This window comes from Ornithorhynchus anatinus, chromosome 10 (assembly GCF_004115215.2).
Source record: "Ornithorhynchus anatinus isolate Pmale09 chromosome 10, mOrnAna1.pri.v4, whole genome shotgun sequence".
Taxonomy (NCBI): domain Eukaryota; kingdom Metazoa; phylum Chordata; class Mammalia; order Monotremata; family Ornithorhynchidae; genus Ornithorhynchus; species Ornithorhynchus anatinus.
This window is the reverse complement of record NC_041737.1, coordinates 14529051-14556013: the sequence shown is the minus strand read 5'-3', so window position 1 is coordinate 14556013 and position 26963 is coordinate 14529051. Positions and strand designations below refer to the sequence as shown.

Below are 26963 nucleotides of genomic sequence, written 5' to 3'. Positions count from 1 at the left end.
TGATTATATATAATGTATATTTAACATTATACTATTGATTGCATATAATAGGTATTGATTGCGTATTCATGTATAGGTTGGAATTTTACCAAAAAGCAGGCCAGGAATTTCCAGGGAAGGGGTGTGTGGAAATATGTATTCATATATAGTGTGTGTATATATATATATATATAATATGATATTTAACATTATAATATCGATTGCATATAATATGTACACTACACCCAGTACAGGCACCTAATACATTCAACCCTGTCTCGATGCGTTTCAGAGTTGGGAATTAAAAGGACTGGGTAAGTTGCACTCATTTCTTTTGAGGCCATGGAAGAACAGTAGAAGACAATAAAACTGCCCAAACTAGTTCGTGTTAGACATGCAAATCTTGACATGCAGCTACAAGTTACTGCTTGTTACGAAAATCAGGTGTAATTAAGAACAATTGGTAGGCTGTTATTTTCAAGCAGCAGCCCCGTATAGATCCAAGATTTTGTCATGAATAATGGCTCTCTTACTCTTTGAAATTGAAAATTTTCCAAATTCCGATTCCACAAGGGCATTTAGGGAATCTCAAAATCTATTTTAAGGAAATATTCTAGGAACTGAATGGCTGTATGTGGACAAATAACTTCGTAATTATCCTGCCAGCACAAAAGCGAAGCAACACTCTTGACGCTACTTATAAAATTGTTTGACAACCAACTCTAGCGGCTTTGTGAGTTCCTTTCCATAATATGCGTTTACTTGAGACAGACATCAACCGAGGGAAATAAAATGAGATACTTTTGATTATTGTGCAGTCACAATTGTGGAAGCCGGCATGGCCAAGTGGGGAAGACATGAGCCTGGGAGTTAGAAGAACCTTAGTGCTAGTTCTGGCTCCGCCGTTTATCTGCTCTGTGACCTTGGGCAAGTCACTTAACTTCTCTGTGCCTCAGTGACCTCATTTGTAAAGGAGATTAAAACTGTGAGTCTCATGTGGGATATGGACCGTGTCCAACCCGATTAACGTCTATCTGCCCCGGCACTAAGAACGGTGCCGGAACCTAGTAAGCTTTAAACAAATAACATGTCTTTTCTTTTTTTTTTTTTAAAGGGAATTTTGCAGATAGGTTTTTTTACATAGTTCTAAGAAAAGATAAAAAAATAATAGTTAAATAGATTGTAGCTACATCTCCTCTTGGAAGCTCAAAGAGCTGTGAGCATAAGCATCAGAAATAAAAAGACCATTCTTCTTTTTGATTGGCACTATCCGTCTAAGTGGCAGGGAGAATATAGTTTCCTGAATGTTATTCTAATGGGTATTGGAAACTTTAGAGCTCTTACTTATATAAAGGGACTAATGGACGATGTCACTTGTGTGAATCAGTGGCTAAGTACGTTAAGTTCTTTTATGCCTTAAATATTAGGTTTAATGCTTCACATAGGATATGTTAATACATCCCCTTAGAAGACCTTTAAAAGTACTTCCAGTACTTCCACATTTAAATACTCCCCACAGATTGTAAGATTTTGTCACATCAAGTGGTAAATGATCCCAAGCAGCCGTTCTGCCCATATCTTCCCCGCTAGATTGCAAATTCTTGAGGGCAGGAATTCTGCCTGCTTACTCGGTTGTCCTCTCCCAAGCATTTGGCCAAGCGCTCTGCACACAGTAGGTGTTCAAGAATTACCAGTCGTGGAATGAATCATCCCCTTAGTAAATTACCTCCTTTTAAAAAGGATGGAAAGTGTAGAAGAGTGTAGAAACTCAACCACTTAATGGAACTAACATCTAACCGTGAATACAATCAGTTAATGGGATTTACTGAGCGCTTAATTTGTGCAGTGCATTGGACGAAGCGCTCGGGAGAACCCAACATATGTGGAAGACATGTTCCTGGCCTCTACAATTTAGGGAACAGTGTGGCCAATGGATAGAGCACGGGCCTGGGAGTCAGAAGGACCTGGGTTCGAATCCCGGCTCCACCAATTGCCACTTTGGGACAGTCACTGAACTTCTCTCTGCCGCAGTTCCTTCATCGGTAAAATGGGGATTAAGACTGTGAGCTCCAGGTGGGATATGGACGGTGTCCAACTAGATTAGCTTCTATCTACCCCAGCCCTCAGAAGAGTGCTTGACGGCATTTCACAAATACTATCGTTGTCGTGATTTGAGAAGGAGACAAATGTTAACCGTAGAGATTTATACGTAAGTGTTGTGGGCCCGAAGGTGTGGTGAATATTAAATACTTAATAGGTACAGATCCGTGGGTAGAGGAGACTCAGAAGGGAAAAGGAATAAGGGAAATGCAGGCTTAGCCAGAGAAGGCCTCTTGGAGGAGATGTGATTTTAATTAGACTTTGAAGTTGGGGAGCGTGGTACTCTGTCTTATATGAAGAAGGAGGGAGTCCCAGGCCAGAGAGGAGACGTGGGCAAATGATCGGTGCCGAGATAGATGAGATCAAGGTTCAGCGAGCATCTTGGCATTGGAGGAGCCCTGGTTGCAGTAGGAAATCAGCGAGGTAAAATAGGCGAGGTCGAACTGATGAACTACTCCAAAGCCCGTTATAACTCCTTTCTGTCGGATGCGGAGCTGGATGGGCCGAATTGTTCATTCCAAGCACTTAGTACAGTGCTCAATAAGTACTATTGAATTAATGAATAGGCTTGGGGGACTTCAAGCTATTCCCAGCTCTTCCACTTGTAAGCTGTGTGATTTTGGGCAAGTCACTTAACTTCTCTGGGCCTCAGTTACCTCATCTGTAAAATGGGGACTGTGAGCCCCACGCGGGACAATCCGATCACCTTGTAACCACCCCCAGTGCTTAGAACAGTGCTTTGCACATTGTAAGCGCTTAACGAATGCCATCATCATTATTATTATTATATGACAGACCATCTTTCCATCAGTTATACACTTTTTCCTCCTCCCCATCCTATGTGGGCTTACAGTTCTTTGGAATATCATTTTATGGAATCTATTTTGGACTTTGTCACTTCCTTCAACAATTTCCAAGACTAAGGGCGTGACACAGCCCCACACTACCGAAAATGTCTGTGTTGGAGGCTGGAAACAAGAAGACAGAAAAGATAAGTCATGTACGACAGTCTTTCCTTTGAATTCTCCATCCCCCAGTAAACAACATCCTGGAGCAGTGGCGTTACCGAGGGATTGCTGGAGGAAACGATCTTTTTGGACATGTTGTTCTTTGAAAAAAGGGAGTCGCCATCGGGGTGTACGGTTCTCTTAACGTGTCTTGACAATGTATAGAATCCATTTCAATATGCCGTGATTGATTTGATTTCTTTAATAAAAGTGACGTCCTGGTGAGCTTTGGATTATTTATTTCTCCTTACAGAAGATGATGAGGTCATCCATTTTCCATATGTTCATTCTGAGCATGGTGGCTGTCGACGTCATTGTTGCCGCTAGCAATTACTACAAAGGAGAAAACTTCAGAAGACAGTATGATGAATTCTATCTCGCAGAGGTGAGCATCGAGCGAGCTCTACGGATGTTGTTGCAAGCAGGGCAGAAGAGATGCGATTACCGGGGAACTTTTAATTTATCATTTTTGCTTCCCTTAAGCTCTAAGGATTGTTAAACTTCTGCTTTCTGACAGAGTGTAAGAGGACTGTCAAACAGCCTACCTTAAGGTAGTTCCCGAAAACAAGTGTCTCTAGTAATGAATTGGTGCTTGAACGAAGCAACTGGAGGCGAGGGTAACTTGCAACATGCTTAGTTTTTATTATGTTTCTTTTCTAAATGCATCGTATTCGCCTGCACAATTGCTCTTACCGCAGAATCGCACACCCCAATATTTGAGGAAGAAATAAAATATCCAATATCATTTTTCTACACGTATTTTTTTTACACATATTTGCGTTTGAAAAAAACAAACTACTTATCCCGTGTCAAAAATATGAATTATAACTCCCACATGCCCCTTAAACAGCAGGCACCAGGCACTCAGTGGACTCCTACGCTTTTGGGAAAAGCTCTAAAAGGATTCCATTGATTTTTTTAAAAGCCCATAATGCAGTTAATCCAATGAAAACTGAAGGGTTGCCAGCCCATAAGTTTTCTGGGCTCTGTTTTTGTTGTTTTTGTTTTTTAATCAGAGAGGTCAGAGATGATTCAGTGTTGAGTCTGTAAAAATTCGGAGCAGATTCGCCCAGGACATAAGGTGTACATCCTGAAAACTTGTTGGCCATTTTGGAAGCTGTACTAACTCTTCCAGGCTAACAGGATATGCCTTGAAGGGCACTTTTTTTGCACTAAAAAACTGCTGGTGTTATGTCGAATTACGGTATGAATGGGTGGTAAACGCATACTATATTTGTGCCCATAATTTCTCTGGTTTTATTTCATTTAAACGGGAGTGAGCCTATTATGTGAATCATATAAGAATTAAGGTTAGCAATAAGGAGAGGAGAAAAATGTCTGCTGTGTGACCTGGGGCAAGTCATTTAATTTCTCTGTGCCTCAGTTTCTTCAACTGCAAAATGGGGATTCAATACTTGTTCTCCCTCCTACTTGGACTGGGAGCCCCAGGTGGGGCAGGGACTGTGTCTGACCTGAATAGCATATCTAGCCCCGTGCTGAGAACAGTAAGCGTTTAACAAATACCCTAAAAAATGAGAAGGCAGGGGTAATTATTCTTTTCAACCAGGAAGAATTGATATTTCCTATTAAGCAGCAGAGAATTGATTATCTCTAGTAGCTTAAATATACTAACAGTGATTATCCCTTTTGAGAATGTATCGGTTGACTTGTTGTGCGTGATGACCCGAAATATGAATCATCCTACCCGATACTTCAATTGTATGAAATATGAGCGATGTTAACAATTTGAGAGGGTTTATTATAATTGGAATTTGCCATCTGTGGTGACTCTGACAGTTATTCGTGTTATTAGGGACGGCGAGCCACGTTTCAATTCATTTAGGATTTGCCATCTATGAATTATGTAATCGTTACAGAATGAAATGGTATTCCAACTTTCGGTAATTGTTTATTTTTTGCGCCGATATGAAAATGTCATGCTCTCTGGGCAATTTAAAAGATTTTTCTTATATTTGTTCAACTCTTCAGCTAATTGCCATGCCCTCTAGCTTTAGGAATCAAATTACGTAAGCAGAAAACAGACACTCAATCTAAATTTCTCCTTTTTATTTTTTTTCCTCACAAAATGTTTTCCACAAAACAGCAGCCTGGGACCAAATGCAGCCCCATGCTCCTTAGAGTGATAACGTCTTCCTGCATTAAATTTCCATTCAATTCCAAAGTATTTCCCAGGGGCTTCCACAGAGTGGGTTTAACCAAGATCCATGCAAGTGGCAAGTGACGTCCCATCTTGGAAAGTTGAGCAAGCCAAACTTACTTAAACGTGCTTAAAATATTCATTCTTCTCTCCCGTACTACGTTACTGACAATATTCACATCAAACACACCAGGCGTCTGAAAATATTGAAGGATACAGCTATCGGCTGTAACTCAAGTCTCTGAGAAACTAGTTAAGAATCTTCTAGAGGTTTTTTGTTGTTCTTTCCCTGAGAACCTGTTGTTTGTGGATTAAGTGCTCTAAAAGTAATTTCCCTTCAGGGTAAATGAGAAGAATTTGCTATACATTGTAAGTAGAACCTTCAAATTGCATGTCACTATTTTTGTGCTAATTATAAATATTGTGCAAAAATTTTCAGCATTATGTTGCGAACAACAAATCGTTGGTTATTTGATTTCTGAATTCACTGACAGTCAAGGAGGAAAAATAATGGCTCTCTTAGTGGGAAGACAGGTGTTTAAGTGTAAGCACATTTTACGCAAATTATTTGGAGCGTTTTTAATTGTTAGTGCTTTGGGTACCTTTGAAAAGCCTTCGGTGTTCTGTCTGAACAAATAAAAATGCAAATGATTTTGACTACATGTTTTTAGCACTCATTAAAATCATTTTAACACATCATTTTTGAGATTCTTCTTGTCAGCAGATGCGAGGTTCAGTAAAATGAATAGTTTTTTTCTGTCAACGGTGAAATACATAATATAGTGAGATTTACCTACTAGATTTATTCAAAATTGTATTTTGTGCCATAAGCAAACCAACTGCTAATGGATATGATCAGGGGTGTTTAATGTGCAAACACCAACAGAGATGAAAGAAGCTCTTCCTCACTTGAGGGCACCTGTGTAACATAGAAATTCTGCATCATTTAAAAAGCATGTGGTTTTATGTTTGTGTTTTATCCCCTAAATTACTCATCTGCATTAGGGGGAGTTTCCAGAAAACTCTCCACTGAAAACCCTGGTGATTTTTTCAACCGGATCTAAATTTATATGGACACCGAAAGATTTTATCTCTCGGCGGGCAGAGGCTTTGAGATGCCCCTCCTCTACTGGGCATTTTTTCTGGAATAATTGTGGTCCAACTGTAGATGTGATTGGCTTTTGGGACCAATCTAATCCCCCGGTATTGGTTTGAGTCCAGGAAGAAGTGTGGCTCAGTGGAAAGAGCCCAGACTTGGGAATCAGAGGTCATGGGTTTGAATCCCGGCTCTGCCACTTGTCAGCTGTGTGACTGTGGGCAAGTCATTTCACTTCTCTGGGCTTCAGTTCCCTCATCTGTAAAATGGGGATTAAGACTGTGAGCCTCACGTGGGACAACCTGATGACCCTGTATCTCCCCCAGTCCTTAGAACAGTGCTGTGCACATAGTAAATGCTTAACAAATACTAGCATTATTATTATTATTATTATTAGCCTCTTACAAGGAACCCCAACGTGAAGCTATCTTGCTCCAACCTGAATTTCTCCCAAGGTCCCCCCAGTCTGAATCAGGATCCCCAGAGGTCAGTTGGACCAGCCAACAGGCCTGGCTGCCCAAACCACTGTAGAATTCAGAAACTCAGAACCCAGCCAACCAATTATTCTTTACTTTGATCTTGATGCTATTTGTTAAGCGTCTACTGTGTGGCCGGTGCTATACTGAGTACCGGAGTAAAAGCAAGCGAATCAGGTTTTTATTATTATTATATTTCTTAAGCACTTACTATGTGTAAAGCACTGTTCTAAATACTGCGGCAGATACAAGTTAATCAGGTATCCCACGTGGGACTCGGAATGTCAATCCCCATTTTACGCACTTGATAAATGAGGCACAGGAGAAGTTAAGTGACTCGCCCGACGTCACCCAGCAGATAAGTGGCGGAGACGGGATTAGAATCCAGGTCCTCCGTCTCCAAGGCCCGTGCTTTATTCATTCGTTCATTCAATAGTATTTATTGAGCGCTTACCATGTGCAGAGCACTGTACTAAGCGCTTGGAATGGACAAATCGGTAACAGATAGAGACGGTCCCTGCCCTTTGACGGGCGCACGGTCTAATCGGGGGAGACGGACGGACAAGAACGATAGCAATAAATAGGATCGAGGGGAAGAACATCTCATTAAAACAATAGCAACTAAATAGAATCAAGGGGATGTACATCTCATTAACAAAATTAATAGGGTAATGAAAATATATACAGTTGAGCGGACGAGTACAGTGCTGAGGGGATGGGAAAGGAGGGGGGAGGAGCAGAGGGAAAGGGGGAAAAAGAGGGCTTAGCTTTACCCATTAGGCCACGCTGCTTCTCGTTCTTGCCTGCTTCCAATCCAGGAGCTCCAGCGTAGCCAGTGGCCTTCTTCCCCTACAATCCCCCTACTCAGAATTGGGCTGAATGGCACAGACCAGAACGATCATTGCTCTGCCTATCTTTTCTCTCCACCCAGTGACTAAGGAATTGGGCAATTCACGTTTTTGCCCCATTTCATCCGGCGACTGCAGGGATTTGGGGATCTTGGAGACCCTTTCCGAAGATACGGTTTCCTTGCATGAGGATCTCCTGATTGAGGAAGAGTTCTAATAGTTGCCAGCTAATACCTGGCTGGCGGGAGATGCTTCTTTTCCCCTGTTCCTCAATGTCAGTGTATCTGGAGGGGAGAATGCCCCTCTGGGCCTCGGAAGATGGCAGTCGGATAACAGAGAGTTAGATAGCAGCAGTACTTCCATCAGAAGTGCTTTGGGTTGTTCAAGCTGATGTGCCGACAGCTGTGTCCCCTCCGGGGTCGAAAGCAAGACTAGTTGAACTGGCCTCCCCAGTGGAGAGTTGCATAACCGTAGCCCAGGCCTCAGGAACTTGAATTAGGTTCATTCATTCAATAGTATTTATTGAGCGCTCACTATGTGCAGAACACTGTACTAAGCGCTTGGAATGGACAAATCGGTAGCAGATACAGTCCCTGCCCTTTGACGGGCGCACAGTCTAATCCGGGGAGACGGACAGACGAGAACCATGGCAATAAATAGAATCGAGGGGACGAGCATCTCATTAAAAAAATAGCAAGTAAATAGAATCAAGGTGTTGTACATCTCATTAACAAAATAAATAGGGTGATGAAGATATATACAGTTGAGGGGACGAGTACGGTGCTGAGGGGATGGGAAGGGAGAGGGGGAGGAGCAGAGGGAAAGGGGGAGAAGAGGGTTAAGCTGCGGAGAGGTGAAGGAGGGGGTAGAGGGAGCAGAGGGAAAAGGGGAGCTCAGTCTGGGAAGGCCTCTTGGAGGAGGTGAGCTCTCAGTAGGGTTTTAAAGAGGGAAGAGAATGAGTTTGGCAGAGGTGAGGAGGGAGGGCGTTCCAGGACCGCGGGAGGATGTGCCCCACGGGGATTTGATCAGAACCTGAAACGTCTTATAAAAATTCCATTTTTTTTACGGTATTTGTTAAGCGCTTACTATTTGCCAGGCGCTTGACCGAGCTCTGGAGTAGATACAAGCTAATTAGTTTGGACACAGTCCCTGTCCCATATAGGGCTGACCGTCTCAATCCCCATTTTACAGATGAGGTAACTGAGGCACAGAGAAGTGAAGTGACTTCCCCAGCATCTCACCGAAGACAAGTGAAGGAGCTGGGATTAGAGCCCAGGTCCTTCTGACTCCCGGGTCCTGCACTCTCCTCTAGGCCACACTGCTTCTCAATTGTAAACGTTCAAATGTATTAACGCCTTTGACTGGAACAGAGTGTTGCACTGGAGAATCCCTCCTTTGGTGTTTCTACAGCGAGCTCAGGCGCGGGCAGGGATTATGTCTACCAACTCTATTGCACTGTACTTTCCCACTGTAAAGTGCTCCGCACCCAGTAAGTGCTCAATAAATACTAGCGAATGATTGAGTGAAACATGTGCAAGGAGATGAAGGTACTTCCCAATCTTCACTACTCCTGTTACAGCCTCCTTTCTCCGTGAGGGAGTCTATTAAGGCTATGTCTTGTAGCTTAATTCTCTTAGAATTCAATTTTGTCGATTAAACCGTTCGCTTATATCGTATCATAAAGCTATATCTTGTAGCTTAATTCTCTTGGAATTTAATTTTGTCGGATAAACCGTTTGCTTATCATATCGTGTGTGTGTGTGTGTGTATCTGCAAAGAATCATACCAGATGTTGGCTTCTGTCGATCTGGAAGTTTAATCGGCGATAGTCATTTATTGGAAGTGCATGAGTTGTCTGACATAGCCGTTGATTATTTAAGATTTAAATTCCACTACTTCTTTTCCTTTTCCAACGCGCCGTCAGGTTGCTTTCACTGTCCTCTTTGATTTGGAAGCTCTTCTGAAGATTTGGTGTTTGGGCTTTACTGGATACATCAGTTCCTCTCTCCACAAATTTGAACTGCTCCTTGTAATGGGAACAACGCTTCACATATATCCAGATCTCTATCATTCTCAGTTCACGTACTTTCAGGTATTGGAAACCATTTGGAACATCGATTTCAAGAAGCTTCTTATTGATGAGAAATCACGTTAGCTACCTAACGTACATTTTACCTAATGTAAAATGCCATTATAGCTTCAAGTGATGTGATTCTCTAAAGGAAATCGGTAGCACTGTGCTATAATATTGCAGATATTCATTCAGTAGTTCTTAAGAGTGTCTACCGAGCGCAAAAACACTGTTCTAAATACCTGGGAGAGGAAAATAGGGGTGAAAAATTCGCCAAACCTGCTCTCATAAGCTTATGGTCTAACATGGTAGACACAAAACTATTTACATGTGAGAGCAAAAGAGAATAAAAAGATGAAGATCAGAAGATCTTAGTTGAGTAGAGTTATTAGATATGATCCCTTACCTGAAATAGCTCATGCAGTATTTGAAGGGGTAAAATTGTTTTTTGAAATGATTTTTCCCAACAGTGAACCAAGCGGGTGTCTTTGTCTCTAAAAAAAATTGCTTATGTGTTTGGAAAACCATTAAACACCCTCTGGACTGGAAGCTCCCTCTCGACCGGAAGCTCTTTGTGGGCAGAAATAGATTCTACTAACTCTTTTGTATTGTACTCTCCCAAATACTATTGTACTCTACCAAATAGAGAAGAGCGTGGCTCAGTGGAAAGAGCCCGGGCTTAGGAATCAGAGGTCAAGGGTTCTAATCCCGGATCTGCCACATGTCAGCTGTGTGACCTTGGGCAGGTCACTTAACTTCTCTGTGCCTCAGTGACCTCATCTGTAAAATGGGTATTAACTGTGAGCCCCATGTGGGACAACCCGATTCCCCTGTATCTCCCCCAGCGCTTAGAACAGTGCTCTGCACATAGTAAGGGCTTAACAAATACCAACATTATTATTATAAATACTTAATACAGTGCACCGCACACAGTAAGTGCTCAATAAATACCATTGACCGCTACATTTTAACAAGAATGCATGTCATAACTATCTACTCTATTATTGTTCCAGAGGCGCGCAAGTAGTAAATGTTTTAAAGAGCAGAGCGGTACAGAATTTTCTTGCGTTTTTAAATGAATTTGTTCATGATCGATACGACCGTGCAGTATATTTTCTCTCTCCACAGGTTCTTCGGGTAGTCCGACTTATTAAGATTTCTCCTGCTTTGGAAGACTTTGTGTACAAAATATTTGGTCCCGGGAAAAAGCTTGGGAGTTTGGTTGTATTCACTGCGAGCCTTCTCATCGTCATGTCAGCGATTAGTCTGCAGATGTTCTGCTTTGTAGAAGAACTGGATAGATTTACTACTTTTCCACGGGTGTGTATCGAAATAGTAAATATGAGAGAGAAGTTTTATTATCATTTACCATTTATCATTTACCATTAACATATAGAGAAGCAGCGTGGCTCAGTGGAAAGAACTCAGGCTTGGGAGTCAGAGGTCATGGGTTCGAATCGCGGCTCTGCCACTTCTCAGCTGTGTGACTGTGGGCAAGTCACTTCACTTCTCTGTGCCTCAGTTCCCTCATCGGTAAAATGGGGATTAACTGTGAGCCTCACGTGGGACAACCTAATTACCCTGTATCTCCCCCAGTGCTTAGAACAGTGCTCTGCACATAGTAAGTGCTTAACAAATACCAACATTATTATTATTTACCTTACACCAAGGCACACCAAGAACAAGTCGATCGGTAAAATTAGAATCCTTTATGAAAACTTAAAGGTTGGGTGAAAATTATCTTTTTTTCCATTCTAAAAGTACACTGCCCTTCCCTAGAGGTCTTTAAATCACATCTGGCCTTCCAGTCTGTTCCTTTCCACTGTGATCTAATTGTGAATATATTTAGCCTTGTATGTTTCTGAAAATGAGGTGGAAGGTAAAAGGGGGCTAGTTGATGAAGTGTCCTAAAGCTGAGAGTAAAGAGTTGCTGTTGGATGTGGAGATGGGTGGCTAACCACTGGAGGCTTTAGAAGCAGTGTGGCTCAGTGGAAAGAGCCCGGGCTTGGGAGTCAGAGGTCGTGGGTTCGAATCCCGGCTCTGCCACTTGTCAGCTGTGTGACTGTGGGCAAGTCACTTCACTTCTCTGGGCCTCAGTGACCTCATCTGGAAAATGGGGATTAACTGGGAGCCTCACGTGGGACAACCTGATGACCCTGTATCTACCCCAGTGGTTAGAACAGTGCTCTGCACATAGCAAGCGCTTAACAAATATCAACATTATTATTATTATCTTTGGTCTTTATAACAGCAGTCTCCTCATTGAGGTCCCTTACCTAGAATGTGATAATAAGAGAGATGGTACAACTACTACTACTAATAATAATATTGTTGGTATTTGTTAAGCGCTTACTATGTGCAGAGCACTGTTCTAAGCGCTGGGGTAGACACCGGGGAATCAGGTTCTCCCACATGAGACTCCCAGTTAATCCCCATTTTACAGATAAGGGAACTGAGGCCCAGAGAAGTGAAGTGACTTGCCCACAGTCACACAGCTGACAAGTGGCAGAACCGGGATTCGAACCCATGAACTCTGACTCCCAAGCCCGGGCTTTTTCCACTGAGCCACGCTGCTTCTCTAGCGAATCATTTGCAGGAGTCCCTGTTGCTGCCCAAGTTAACGAAGGCTGGCTTATATTTGTAGATCCCATGTCTGTTTGTTATGGGAGTGAGCGGTGTGTGTACGATACTAAATCTAGTTCCATATGTAAAGAAAGCGGAAGGGCTGACACCTGTACCTATATTTCTACGGTGCTGAACTTTTACCCAATTTTCCAAATTTTGGAGGACGTGTTTACCGGTGAAGGATGTCTTCCACTTTCTGAAATTTACCTTGACTACCAACGGCAAAGTAGGGAATAAATGCTCAAAGAAACCTGACAGTCGATGTTATGAAGGAAATTAATTCAGAAGCGTCATATTTGCATAAATCTCTAGGACTCATTTTCACAGCTGTTGTTTCTGTCAGTAGGGTTGAATTTCAGACTTATTTTAGCGTAAGCGGTAGGAAAGGCACTTTTCAGCTAAAAATACTTTTTAGGTAAAAATCACTTGGGCGTCACTTTGGGGGGAGACGATTATTTTCTAATGTAAGAATTTTGATGGTGCAAGACAGGAAGGTTAAGATGTTGTTGGGATTCCATTCAAAGAAAACACGTATCCGGTTGTTTGCGTCTGGATCTGTACCCTTTAAGCTCCACCCCACCCTCAGCTCCACAGGACCCTACAGGCTCAGTGTAAAGAGCCCGGGCTTGGGAGCCAGAAGTCACGGGTTCAAATCCTGGCTCTGCCACTTGTCAGCTGTGTGACTGTGACTCATAGTCACACAGTGAGCAAGTCACTTCACTTCTCTGGGCCTCAGTTCCCTCATCTGTAAAATGGGGATTAACTGTGTGCCTCACGTGGGACAACCCGATGACCCTGTATCTCCCCCAGCGCTTAGAACAGTGCTCTGCACATAGTAAGCGCTTAACAAATACCAACATTATTATTATTATTATATCCTTAAGTAATTTATGTGTTTTACATTCATTTATAATGGATTTCTATTCATGTCTGTCTCCCTCTCTAGACTGTAAACTCTCTGTGGGCAGGGACGTATCTAACAACTCTGTTGTTCTCTCCCAGTTGCTTAGTACAGTGCTCTAGTAGATAGAGCATTGGCCTGGGAGTCAAAGGCCATGGGTTCTAATCCCGGATGTGCCACTTGTCCACCGTGTGACCTTGGGGAAATCACTTCACACTTCTCTGTGCCTCAGTTCCCTCATCTGTAAAATGAGGATTAAGACCGTGACCCTGGGAGGGACGGGGACCGTGTCCAACCCAATTATCTTGTATCTATCCCAGCGCTTAGAACAGTGCCCGGCACATAGTAAGTGCTTAACAACATACCATAATTATTATCACTGTACATAGTAATGGCGCAATAAATCCCATTGATTGGTGATTGATTGAAGGTGATCAGTATCCCAGTTGCTTTGTAAAATCTACGTGGTGCGACTTCGAACTTTGTTACTCTCTGTTCAATCCATACGGTCCAAAAAGTGGTCCTTCAGTTGGTGCTGACCTTCCCGTTTCTCTTTCTGCGTAGGCATTTATGTCAATGTTCCAGATACTTACCCAGGAAGGATGGGTGGACGTAATGGACCAGACTCTCAACGCCGTGGGACACATGTGGGCACCTGTTGTTGCAATCTACTTCATTCTCTATCATCTCTTCGCCACCCTGGTGAGTTATGACCTCGAGATTTCAATTACTAGGTGTGCGTTTTTCATTTGAAAGAATCATTTCAGGGATTTGACCGTTTCCTTAATCGTCACGGACGTGTCTCTATCCTATCGTGAGCCTTCTCGTTACGAACTCCGGGACGCTTGCTTTTATCTTCAGGTGGGCGCTTCCGTCTGGCAGGTTCGAGCAGCTCCTTACGTTAAAATCCAGAATCCTTCCGTCCCGTGCCCCCGTAGTACTTCTGCCTGTGAGCCTTCACAGTTCAGATGATCGTCAAGTAAAACTGGGGCTTGTTATTTGTCATGTCGAAACACACTCTCCAGTTTCATTGCGGTCTCTTCACAGCTGTAACTAAATTGAAGACGGAAGCGTAAGGCCTTAGGGTACGAGCTGTTAATTAAAAATCATCTCAGTGCTGTTGAAATCAAGGGGCAAGTGCAGGAAAGGGTGTGACTTCAAACCATGTAATGAGAGAATAAAATGGGATTTGTTTCATCCTGCTTACTTAGCTTCTGCTCTGTCCTTTGTCTTCTTTCGTGAGAAAAAAAATCACACCAGCCATCCGCTCTCCCCACCGCCACATGACCGTTAAGAGAAAAGCAAGTAAAAACAGAAATTTTGGTCCGTTCTTTTTTCTCATCTCCCCCTTAAATCCCCACCTCGACCAGGTTAAAAGTCAGACTTATGGAGAACTGGATTTGGCTTTTGCCGATCGTGAATTTGTCAGTCATATGGTTTTCCCTTTAAGGTTCTGTTGGGGCACTGGCCTGCTTGTCCTATGTAGTGTCATATCATTTTTATCTCTAGCTCAGCCGTCTGACTTGACCCTTTCATTTGTATATGATTCCCCCCCCTTGGATTCTCCACTCAACTACGTACCCTTTCATCCCCGTCCTCTGTATGGATTAAATGTCGTCCATGTCCTCCTTTTACTGGTGTCCTTTCTTTCTCCTTACTTTGTTGCACCGTGGCCTAGTGAAAAGAGCATGGACCTGGGAGTCGGAGGTCCTGGGTTCTCATCCAGGCTCCGTCACGTGTCTTCCGTGTCAGACCTTGGTCAAGTCATTTCACTTCCTCTATGCTTCTGTTCCCTCATCTGCAAAATGGGGGTTCAGTACCACAGTTTTTGCTCCTACTTAGACTGTGAGCCCCATGTGAGACCTAATTATCTTTTATCTACCCGAATTCATTCATTCATTCGATAGTATTTATTGAGCGCTTACTATGTGCAGAGCGCAGTACTAAGCGCTTGGAATGTACAAATGGGTAACAGATAGAGACAGTCCCTGCCCTTTGACGGGCTTACGGTCTAATCGGGGGAGACAGACAAGAACAATGGCCATAAATGCTAACTACAGTGCTTGGCACATGGTAGGTACTTAACAGGTACTATTATCATTATTATCATTATTATTGTAGGTCAGATCAGAATGCTGACAGATCGATGGACTGAGTTCATCCTCCCGAGAAATGTTAGATTATCAACCTAAAATGGAATTCAAAATCCAGATCTATAGCAATCCTAAACTATTTCCTAGAGACCCCCTATAGTGTTCTTTTTCTTTTAAATAGTGTACTATATTGTACGGTACACATAATTTCAACATTTGTGAGCTTGAAAGCTTTATTTGCACTATCCTCTCTGGTTTTTTTTATTTTGAAAGGTAAATGAATCAGCATTCGTTATTATATTTTTAACGGTACTTGTTAAGCTTTCACCTTGTGCCAGGCACTTTACCAAGCGCTGAATTCTCCGTTGGAGTCTGTGGTGTTTTATTTGATATCTCTATCTATTTGGGCATCATTTTCCCCGACTCTTTCAAGGAAAACCCTTGATATGTCACTGCTCAGAAGGAGAAAATATAGTTAGCTGTGTATTGGAATAGACTTTTGGTCACCTTTGCGGTGTTTAAATGGACCTAATCTCCTTTTCTGTGCTTTAGTGGTGATGATCTCTTTTAAAACTGTAGTGTACAAACTTGTGAATTCAATAACTTAACTATCCAAAATGCATTTAAAATGTTGAAAATGTCCTAACCGGGATTGAATGTGGCATTTTATGACCTATACAGTTGAAATTATTTCAAAGAATTGGCTGCAAGGAATTAGAGTAGAATGCGATTAGGACGATAAGAACTACTAAAGTCTGGTTGATGAGATTCCTGCTGTGCTTCTTTCTCAGATCCAAAATAAACAAAAAATAGCAGTTTTTAATAAAGCGGGAAGTAACATTAAAGGTGACATTTCAACCGAGGCCATTTTTAGTTGTAGAAAAGAAAAATTACAACCTTAACTTAAATCAAGCCTTTTGAAGGCAAGAGCAAATGAAAAGAAAATGAAAAGTGAAAGGAATCGAATTTAAATGTCTAGGTGGAGAGTGAGGGAAAATTTAAAATGTCAGTGAAACATTCCAGGAGAGATAACAGTGGGTTTTTTTTTTTATAAACAAGCCCTTTCCTCAGCATATGCAGTAGATGAAGACTTTAGAGACTTAGGAAGAAATGAGTGAATATTATTTGAACATTTGAAGAAGAATTGCAATTTGAAAAATGAAATGGTTTGGTGGAAGTGAACTCTGCAATGAGAGACTGGAAAGAAACAAACCTCTAGCCATTCTGACTTTTAGCATTATTAATGAAATTTACCTAGGTAAGATTGAAACTTATGAAATAGAAAATAGAAAATAATTGCAGTACTTTGAAGAACTAGTTATTTCCACATTGAGAGAGTCTCTTCCTAAAGTAATGTACTTCATGTCTGCACTTATTGTAATGTCTCATAACATGGTGTTAACTCAAAAAGAAATGTTGTTCCAATAAAGACAGCATATGGGGAAGACAAAAATTTGGAGCTGAAAATGATTAATGGCTAATTTGCTTCTCATCAGTGTCCTCACTTTAGAAAAATCATCACCAAATCCATATAATGCATGGGGTAAATCTTCACTAGTTAAAACTTTTAATACATGAAGAAGTCTTCAGTGATTTGCCAGAATGCACATGCTCTTCATGGGTGTCCATAAAATGAAGTAATATGTTTAATAATTTAATGACATTTCCCTAATGAATCGGAAGTGCTCAAATGTATTATAAAATTCAATCTCACAACTCTTAACACACTCTCACAACACAACTCAGAGAAGCAGCGTGGCGCAGTGGAAAGAGCACGGGCTTTGGAGTCAGGGCTCATGAGTTCGAATCCCAGCTCTGCCACTTGTCGGCTGTGTGACTGTGGGCAAGTCACTTAACTTCTCTGTGCCTCAGTTCCCTCATCTGTAAAATGGGGATTAAGACTGTGAGCCCCACGTGGGACAACCTGATTCCCCTATGTCTACCCCAGCGCTTAGAACAGTGCTCGGCACATAGTAAGCGCTTAACAAATACCAACATTATTAACATTATTATCTTAGTTTAAGGACATGTACTCTAACGCTCCTTATTCACATTTACTGAACCATTGGTCATTTTTCCTGAACGCATGCAACAAATTCACGTTCCTGGGTTTGTGTTCTTTTCCAAATGTGGGTTCCCTTCCAATGCTCCCATCAAGGAGCAGCAGTTTAAATTATTTGGGGGAAATTTTGTGATGGTAAAAATTTCCATTTTATAGCTTGCAGTTTGAAGGATTCTTTGTCCAACAAAAACATTTCAACTGTGTCCGCTTTTGTATAATATTAACATACACATTTCCATTATTTGAAAAATAGCATTCTTAATTTAAAAATAAACTCACATATTTTAGCATCGTTAATGCAGAACTATGTAGCATATTTAGTAATAAATCTGGGTGAATAGCATGTGGCTTGTGAATTATTTGCTCTTCTGTTCTGATTTTTATGCAGAACAAGCATTTAAAAAGGAATATCTCAGTGAAGTAAGATGCTATATCTGATATAATGGCATCTCGAATACAGTTTATTTTTGCCTAAGGGGAAAAAGTGACACTAACCGCTAAAGCCAATTTAGTTAGGGGAAAAAAATGATCCCACCTAGGATTACTACTTTTCTCATCCATTAAAACATGATTTCACCTTTAACAATTATAGAGACATGTGATATGGCTGTGGTAGGGTAAAACCCAATTAGGGAATGAATTATTTATTAGGTCGCTTTTTAACTGAGATAAAAATCGAGTTTAAATGGTTGTGTTTAGGTGTAACCACACCTGCCCGGCAAATGTTCCTATGACAATATAATTCCTTTCAGTTGTTAGCAAGTGCCAAGGATTGCTCACCGGATGCTCGACATTCCACCCTTCCTTTCTACAGTGACTTGCTCAAGGTCACACAGCAGGCAAATCAGGATTAGAACCCAGGTCCTTTTGAGTCCCTTTGAACTTTAAAATTAAAGACACAGTAACAAAACTCTCACACAGTGTAGTTTAGAGCAGTGATTAGCTGGAAGGCAGCAACAGAAGGCAGCTAACCTGTCATGCAGGAATCAGAAATGGAGTGGCTGTCTTGGAAAAGAGGCTTTGGGAAAATCATAACACCAAGAAGAAGTGAAAACAGTGTCAGGCACTGCAAGGAGCAGATGTAGGAGCGCAGCAAGAACCGATCTTCACTTACACGTGGTGTGAAAGGGTTTGTCAGTCTCACTTTAATCTTATTCGTTCAACCGTATTTATTGAGCACTTACTGAGCACTTGGGAGAGTACAGTACAACAGTAAGCAGACATATTCCCAGCGCACGATCAGTCCCGCCGACAAACCCTGAAAACAACTCTCTGGGAATACCTTTCTCATTGAACCTGGATTGTCGTATCTGCACTAAATATTAATATTGGATTTTCCATTCATTAATTTGAATGCGCATTAAATAAATACAGCCTAAACTTCACGAAGGGATGATTAGGTATAATTATAATGTTGGGATAACGGTGCTTTCGTATACGTATTTTTTTGTTTCGCAGATTCTCCTGAGCTTGTTTGTTGCTGTTATTTTAGACAACCTGGAACTTGATGAAGACCTCAAGAAACTTAAACAAGTAAGCAACTTTTAAATAAGTGCACGTTAGTAAGTGAATAGGAGATAGCGGTCTTATAAAAAATGACATAATAACAATGTGACAGGGCTATAAAAGAAAATAAAGAAAAATGCTATTGGTGATGTTTGCATGAAGCCGACCTAAAGACAGATGGACCAAACAGAGAAGCATCGTGGCTCAGTGGAAAGAGCCCGGGCTTGGGAGTCAGAGATCATGGGTTCGAATCCCGGCTCTGCCACTCGTCAGCTGTGTGACCGGGGGCAAGTCACTTCACTTCTCGGTGCCTCAGTGACCTCATCTGTAAAATGGGGATTAACTGTGAGCCTCACGTGGGACAACCTGATTACCCTGTATCTACCCCAGCGCTTAGAACAGTGCTCTGCACATAGTAAGCGCTTAACAAATACCAACATCAAACATCACAGGTTTTACCAGGACTGAATAACGCTGATAGTCGTCAATGCTGGCGTCCTTCGAATCTTCAGAAGTTATATATTCCACTCCTTTCTTAGCGGTCACTTTCACTCTAGCCCCATCCCGACTACTACCAGGCTAGGATGGCCAGAGAGGCAGACAGGGAAGAGTCTTGGATATTCTACACCAATCATCCACCATCCCTGCCTGCCCCTCTCCCAACCCTATCGAACCACATCTCGGTCTCCCAGATTTGCTGCCTTGGGGGTGAGGATGGCAGAAATGGAAAAGGGTCTGGGGTGGCAGAAATGGAAAAGGCAGCAATGTCTATGTATTGGAAAATGATGTCCAGTATCAAATCTGAAGGACATATGTTTAATGGAGACAAGTAAATTTTAAAGGTAACCCGAACTCGGGAATAAAATAAATAAATCAAAAATAAATTGTGCTATTTGTTAAGCGCTTACTATGTGCAAAGCACTGGGGGATACAGGGTGATCAGGTTGTCCCGTGTGGGGCTCACAGTTTTTTAATCCCCATTTGACAGATGAGGTAACTGAGGCACAGAGAAGTTAAATGACTTGCCCAAGGTCACACAGCTGACTAGCGGCGGAGCCGGGATTAGAACCCCTGACCTCTGCCTCCCAGGCCCGTGCTCTTTCCACTGAGCCACGACCTCTTCCAGGGCAGGCCAGTGTGTTTTGCGAATGCTTAATTCAGCGCTCTCCTCACAGTACACAATATAATGCTCTTAAGTGATCAGTCATTGTCGAAGTCATTAGACCATCAGTCGGGTCTCTGAGATACTTCGGACTTCCTTGAGGGAGGGGATCGGTACGTCCGGTTGATTGATTGATTGGACGCTCACTAAATGCTATTGTGTTATCGACCCGAGCGTTTTACACAGCTTTTCTCTAATAGTGGGCCTGAAGACCTGAATAGAGTGCAACCTATCAATCCCCACTGTTGGATTGTAAACTCCCAGAAACGGGGACCGTGTCTTTCCCCCAGTTAACCATCTACCGATCCCTTAGGTCAGTAGCCTTCACAAGTAGACTCTCCTTTTCAAGTTACAAGAAGACGCCTCCTGACTTCTAAAGTTTGTCAAAAGCACCAGCATGGAAAAATCAGGCAATGTAGTCATGCCCTACAGAAATCTACTCTCGTCAGGCACAACAGAGACAACGTGGTCTACTGGATAGAGTTCGGGCCTGGGATCCACCTCTTGTCTGCTGTGTGACTCTGGGCAGATCATTTCATATCTGCGCCTCAGTTACCTCATCTGTAAAATGGGGATTAAGACCGTGAGCCCCATGTGGGGCATGGACTGCGTCCTACTGCTTAGTTTGTATCTATCTAAGTGCTTAGTACAGTGCCTGGGACAAGTACTACTTACTAAGCATTTAGTAAATGCATAGGAATTACCACAAAAAGCAAAAACAAATACACCTGGGAGAGTAATACAATGTAACAGAATCGGTAAAATTGAATTAGAATGCTGATTTGTGCTTTATCTGCAATAGAAATAATTTCAACTTCCAATTTGAGTGCAGTTTCAGGTAATCATTGGCCTCCAGTAATCCCAATGAGACCCTACCACCATTTGAAATATTGAAGTATAGACTAGAGCTTTACTCAGAAAAATAAATCAACTTTACCAATTCTAAAATTCTGAATCTCTGTATGTAAAACCGACTGTGACATTTCCCACAAAATTGTACATCTTCAAGATCTTAGTTTGAGATTCAGCTCATCCAAAAATAAATGTTAAAGAAAGAAGGGGCCAACCTTAAGGGAAATTGAAATATAGCTTGTCACCGCATTTTATCTTCAGCCCTATAAAATTTGTCACCCTTGGCATGCTGCTTTTTTGCAGCATAATTCATCCGCTGTACGGGATCGCACTTACCGTTGGCTAGCTATCAGGGGAGCTTTATGTTCTGAGGAACATAACTGCAGAGGTTAAGCATCAGAACTGATTGATCAGTTGCTGTTTTCCACACTGTGAGTGAAAGCCAACCAAGAAAGTTCTGTTTGGCTGTGTAGAAGCGTTTTAGCTTTGTGCATGTAAATTTGGGGGACTATACCAACTCTCCTCACCTTAGTCCCTTTAATATGTACTCTTCTTGAATGGTAACTTGGGTATTTTCAGTAAAACCTCATTTTTAAATTAGTCTTAGTCCTGGAGGCAGATATTGCTAATCGTAGGAAAATGTCAACGTGGGATGTGTGTTTAGAGCTACGTATCGGTTTGTCCTTGGGATTCAAAAATCACACTGTGTAGCGTGGGTGAACGTGACCGCTAAGGGCACCGTTTGACTGACGATCCCTCCCACGCTGTGTGTCTGCGAGGCTTTCCTTCTTCTGCAGGGATGCATTCATTACCTATGATGTCTGACGTTTTCATAACTCCTTCTTGCTACCCCCATCTCCCCGAGGCATCTGCTTCAAGGCGGCCATTTCATGTCTGATTTCACCGGGAGAACGGTGAAAGTTAGAATCGACTCTGGACGGAACAAGGGATTGAGAGGGGCAGGCCGGGGCACTTAAAATTGCCCCTGCCACTTTAAGTGTGGGGCCATTCCGGTAAGGCCAGGTGTTGCACGAGGAGCTGGAAGGGGGTCCGGTCTACGGTCGCGGTGCTGAGGGCTGCCGTGGGTCACCCTGCTACCCCGCAGATGAGGACGCCCCCCTCAGTTTCCCCCGTCTCGGTCGGAAGGAGTCCTGCTGGCCAGAAGGATTGGTGGGAACAGACCGTGAGCCCATCGATGGGCAGGGATCGTCTCTATCTGTTGCCAAATTGTCCATTCCAAACGCTTAGTACAGTGCTCTGCACAGAGTAAGCGCTCAATAAATACTATTGAATAACAGGAACTCAAGCTGATTTCTCCCCTCCCTTCCCCCACCCCCAATCCCAGCACGGCCCCTGCAGCCCGCTCAGATCCAGGCCGGCCCCTGCAGGAGCTGGTAGGACTGCCGGGGGCCAACTGGTTTGGACCCTGTGCTGTTGGCCTCCGGTCGGGACCGGTTCTGGGCTGAAGCCGAGGAATCAAAGCTAACCCGTTTTCCTCCTGCCCCCAGCCGCAGGTCCAGCAAAGGAAAAGCTCTGGAGATCCCAAGTGTTCAGAGCCTCCTCTCTGCTCCAACAGAAGGCTATAGTCGTTGGGGTGGGGGGAGGAAAGGGAAACTGGACTCAAGTCCACTACGGAGATTGGTTCCTTGAATGGGTTCGGAGTCCGTGAGCTTCCAAGCGGCCCGGCCCTTATGGCGGAGGATTCAGGCTCCCCTCTGTGTTTCAACTGCCCTCCTGCCAGGTGACTGTTCAAACTACAGGTTCAGATGGTAACGCCAACCAAGCTGGGACTGTGAACTGCCAGTCTGTCTCTGGCTGGCCCATTCTCTCACTGCCAGGGCTCGAGGGAGAGACTCGGGCATCGCCATTTGTGGGGAAAGCCAGGCCAGGCCAGCGATGGCCATTTCCCATCACAGCCCTCGGATAGCCGCCCTTCTCCTGTCCCCAAAGGCGGTTCTGGGCGGAATGCAGAAGCTTTAAATTTTGATTCTTCCGTGCAACCTCTACTCAAGCGATTCTTTTGATTAAGAAGATGAAAGTGGAAAAAGTACCAAATTGTCTCCTTCATCAAAAATAACAAAAAAGATCATTAAGGGGAAAACTAGCGGAACTTTTTTCTCAAATCCCCTAACAGGGTGAGGAACTAGGTAGTTAAAGTACTAGAAAAAAAAGTGTGACAACAGGGTTTTAGTTTTTCTTGGTGTGTCTGACAGTCTCATAAAGTTTTTTTTCTCAGTCTGTGTGAAAATCTGTTAACAAAAGTAATGCTAGATATTTTAACTCTATCTATACATGATAGGAGAAATACGCTTTAAAAATGATGCTCTCTTTTGTGTTCCCCGTAGCTACCCCAGACCGCCACATTTCTCGTGTTCTTTTTCCTTCCCGAAACTATTGTATGTGGAGAATCAGTTGGATACCGTTAGAGAAACCAAGGTTGGATAGAGTTTCAAGGAGAAGAGAACAATCTCAAAGGTAGCCAAGATACCAAGGACAGAGTAGAGTCCAGAGAAGCATCGCGGCATATTGGGTGTAGAACACAGGCCTGGGAGTCAGGAGGTCATGGGTCTCATCTCGCTTCCCACTTGTCTGCTGTGTGACCGTAGGCAAGTCCCCTCACTTCTCTGTGCCTCCATTTTCTCCTCTGTAAAATGGGGATTGAGACTTTGAGGCCCACATGGGACGGGGACTGTGTCCAATTCGATTTGCTAATATCACGCCGGCACTTAGTACAGTTCCTGACGCATAGCAAGCTCTTAACAAATACCATCCCTATTATGATCGTTCAACCTGACTGGAGAAGGTCCAGAGCAGTGAAACCAAAATGAGCGGGGAAAATGGAGCAACTTACATCTGAGACTAGGCTAAGACAGGTGTTTCCTTGGTGTTGTGGGATTTAATAAAAAATTCTCATTCTGTCTACAGTGGATATGATTTTCTAGACTTCAGTCATGTCACCTTTCAATCTACCTCAGTCCAGACTGAAGAGTCCAATTTATTTATGTGTGTCCTGGTACAGAAGTAGTTCGTTACCCCCCCTCTTCCCCCCCCGAGTAGGTCTTGGTTGTCCATCTCTGAACTTTCTCCAGCTCTGTTGTGTCTTTGCTAAAATATGGTGACCAGAACTGCATCCAGGCAGGCTCAGTGGAAAGACCCCGGGCTTGGGAGCCAGAGGTCATGGGTTCGAATCCTGGCTCTGCCACTTGTCAGCTGTGTGACTGTGGGCAAGTCACTTCACTTCTCTGTGCCTCATCCCTCATCTTAGAGAAGCAGCGTGGCTCAGTGGAAAGAGCATGGGCTTTGGAGTCAGAGGTCATGGGTTTGAATCCCAGCTCTGCCACTTGTCAGCTGTGTGACTTTAGGCAAGTCACTTAACTTCTCTGTGCCTCAGTTACCTCATCTGTAAAATGGGGACTAAGACTGTGAGCCCCACGTGGGACAACCTGATTCCCCTGTGTCTACCCCAGCGCTTAGAACAGTGCTCGGCACATAGTAAGCGCTTAACAAATACCAACATTATTATTATTATTATCTGTAAAATGGGGATTAACTGTGTGCCTCACGTGGAACAACCTGATTACCCTGTATCTCCCCCAGCGCTTAGAACAGTGCTCTGCACATAGTAAGCGCTTAACAAATACCAATATTATTGTTCCCCGATTAGACCGTAAGCCCATCAAAGGGCAGGGACTGTCTCTATCTGTTGCCGATTTGTACATTCCAAGCGCTTAGTACAGTGCTCTGTACATAGTAAGCGCTCAATAAATACTATTGAATGAATGAATGAATGAATCCAGTCTTTCAGGGGTAGACTTGCCGTAGTTTGATCTGGTGGCAGAACTATTCCTTTAGTGTTTCCTCTGCCCTTCTTGATGCTCCAGCCACGTTTTGAGTTTTTTTATTGACACTTCATATTGATATGACTCCTTCTAGCGAACATTTTCTCTAATGCAATCATGTTACATAGTCAACAGAATAAATAGAGGAGTTCTAGGAAATCCAAAGTCCCTTTTCTTTCCCCTTTTTTCTTTCAGGTGACATGTGTTTCTAGTTGAAATATGTTTTCTCTAAGAGTTTAGAGTTGTAGAACAGAATAATGCATTCAGGTCGAAAATAAACCGGCCAAGTCCGTATATTACCCAAAGTGACTTCAGTAAGAGCAAAGTACTACAGCCCTGCAGAATGTGTATTTTCACTTTGCGTTTTGGATAGTTCGCACGGGCAGAAGATTAAGGAACGTTCTTCCAACGAGAAACGTCTGGATATAGTGTAATGAGTGGCGGTAGAAGTTGTTAGCAGCAGCAGACGCAAGGTGGGGACTGCAAAGCAAATATCCCGAAGACACAGCTCTGCAGGAAAGTTCCCCATGTTATCGGAAGACTGCGTGTACTTTTAGGTAATACCTTCAAAGTAATGACGTTTTAGTGCAAATTTGAATATAGTTTTATATTCATTTACATAAGAATTCATTTTCTATAAAAAGTTATATAAAAAATAGAAATAGCATAAGTAATACAAACATATTTATGACTGCACTTAAATGTCTTTACATGAGATAAAGAGGGAAATAGTAGCTTCTAGAGCAGAGATAGGCTCCCCCCAGTTGTTATCCCAGATTCCTTCCCCATTCTCCCACATCCAAGCTTAAGGATAAAAGCTTGGCGCACTGCATTGTAAACTCCTCAAAGGTAGGGATCGTATTTACCGACTCTATCGTATTAGCCCAAGTGGTTATTATAGTGCTCCGTACCCAGTAAGTGCTCCACGGATGCCCTCGATCAATTGATTAGATCGATTCTTGTGGCGACAATTCATTTCATTGACGATTTGACTTTCAGTGACAACATTTGAAGGCTAATGGGTTGATACTTGAAATTTTGGGGTTAATCTCTCGGGCATTTAGAGTAAGTTTACTATCGAACTTGTCTACTGGGTGAAGTCCATAGGGAGGACTAAAGTAATAGATTAATCACCACAACTCCTTTAGCTTCGGTTCATATCTGAGAAATACCAGTTCCATGCATCTTCTCCTTTTGCTTGTGAGACCAGGAGTGTGTCCACCTTGATTATCTTGTATCTACCCCAGCTGTTAGCGCAGGGCTGGGCACATAACAGGAGCTTAATGCCATATTTGTTTTTTTTTTTTTCCTGCCTGATTGAGTGGAGGCAAGAAGCTTGGTGCTTACAGTTAGGTTTCTGAGTTGTATCAACCCAAAGACTCAACAGGCAGAGGTGAAAATGCTCATGAAAAGAATCTGACGGGAGCATATTTGATGTCAGACGTGGACGGTGTCACCCGGGCCCACTGTCATATACGTGAGTGTCCCGAAAGTATTTTTTTTCCCCGACCTTTCAATTTCAGTATGATGGGAAAAAAATGGATTGGATTTGCAGGGCTTTTGGGGACAGTTTTTCTCACAGTGGTAGATTCCTGATTGAATTCATATTGACATTCCTAGCGCTAATGCACCTTTTGAGAAAGTACTCTCTATAATGAATAACATCTGCACCAGGCACAAAGCAGAATATCAGTCAATTGAGAAAAGGTTACCAGAGTGACTGGCTGCAAAGAGAATGCCAATTGCTCAATGACCAGGTATTAGAAAACAAGGAGGAAGTTCCCAGGAATCACAAGGTAGTTGTCAAAAGGGAAACGTGTCCCCAGAAAGAAATCACCTGGTGTCATTTCAATAGTTGGAGGCAACCAGGTAATGCAGTAGACATTCTAAAGTCTGGTCATTTTACTTTTCTACTGTATTAACACACAGAGGGTGTTGCTTGGTTACCAGAAGCTCCTGTGTGTGCATCAGGGGAGCTGTGACCAATTAATCACCGTGTACCACTCAAGAAATGTGGGAAGAAAGAACCAGTTTCGGGGAGTTGGGGAAAGGGCATCAGAGATCAGGACATCGCCAGGCTTCCCGTGGACAGATGTTTCCACAAAGTGGTTCTCTCCAGTGGGTTTCTCCTCCAACCCGGCTCTACAAATCCAATCTATTTTTTCAGTCATATTGGAATTGAAAATCT

The 26963-nt window shown here is 42.8% G+C and overlaps 1 protein-coding gene across 6 annotated transcripts in view; it reads left to right on the top strand.

Annotated features, from left to right (window-relative positions):
* Positions 1–26963, top strand: part of NALCN (sodium leak channel, non-selective) — a 209976-nt gene that overhangs the window by 98223 nt on the left and 84790 nt on the right. For all 6 annotated transcript variants that reach the window (XM_029073990.1, XM_029073988.1, XM_029073989.1 and 3 more), the window contains 5 exons: positions 3340–3471; positions 9589–9756; positions 10864–11055; positions 13826–13963; positions 18875–18949. In XM_029073990.1, the coding sequence (XP_028929823.1) occupies positions 3340–3471; positions 9589–9756; positions 10864–11055; positions 13826–13963; positions 18875–18949 (705 nt within the window). The remainder of the gene's footprint in view (positions 1–3339; positions 3472–9588; positions 9757–10863; positions 11056–13825; positions 13964–18874; positions 18950–26963) is intronic.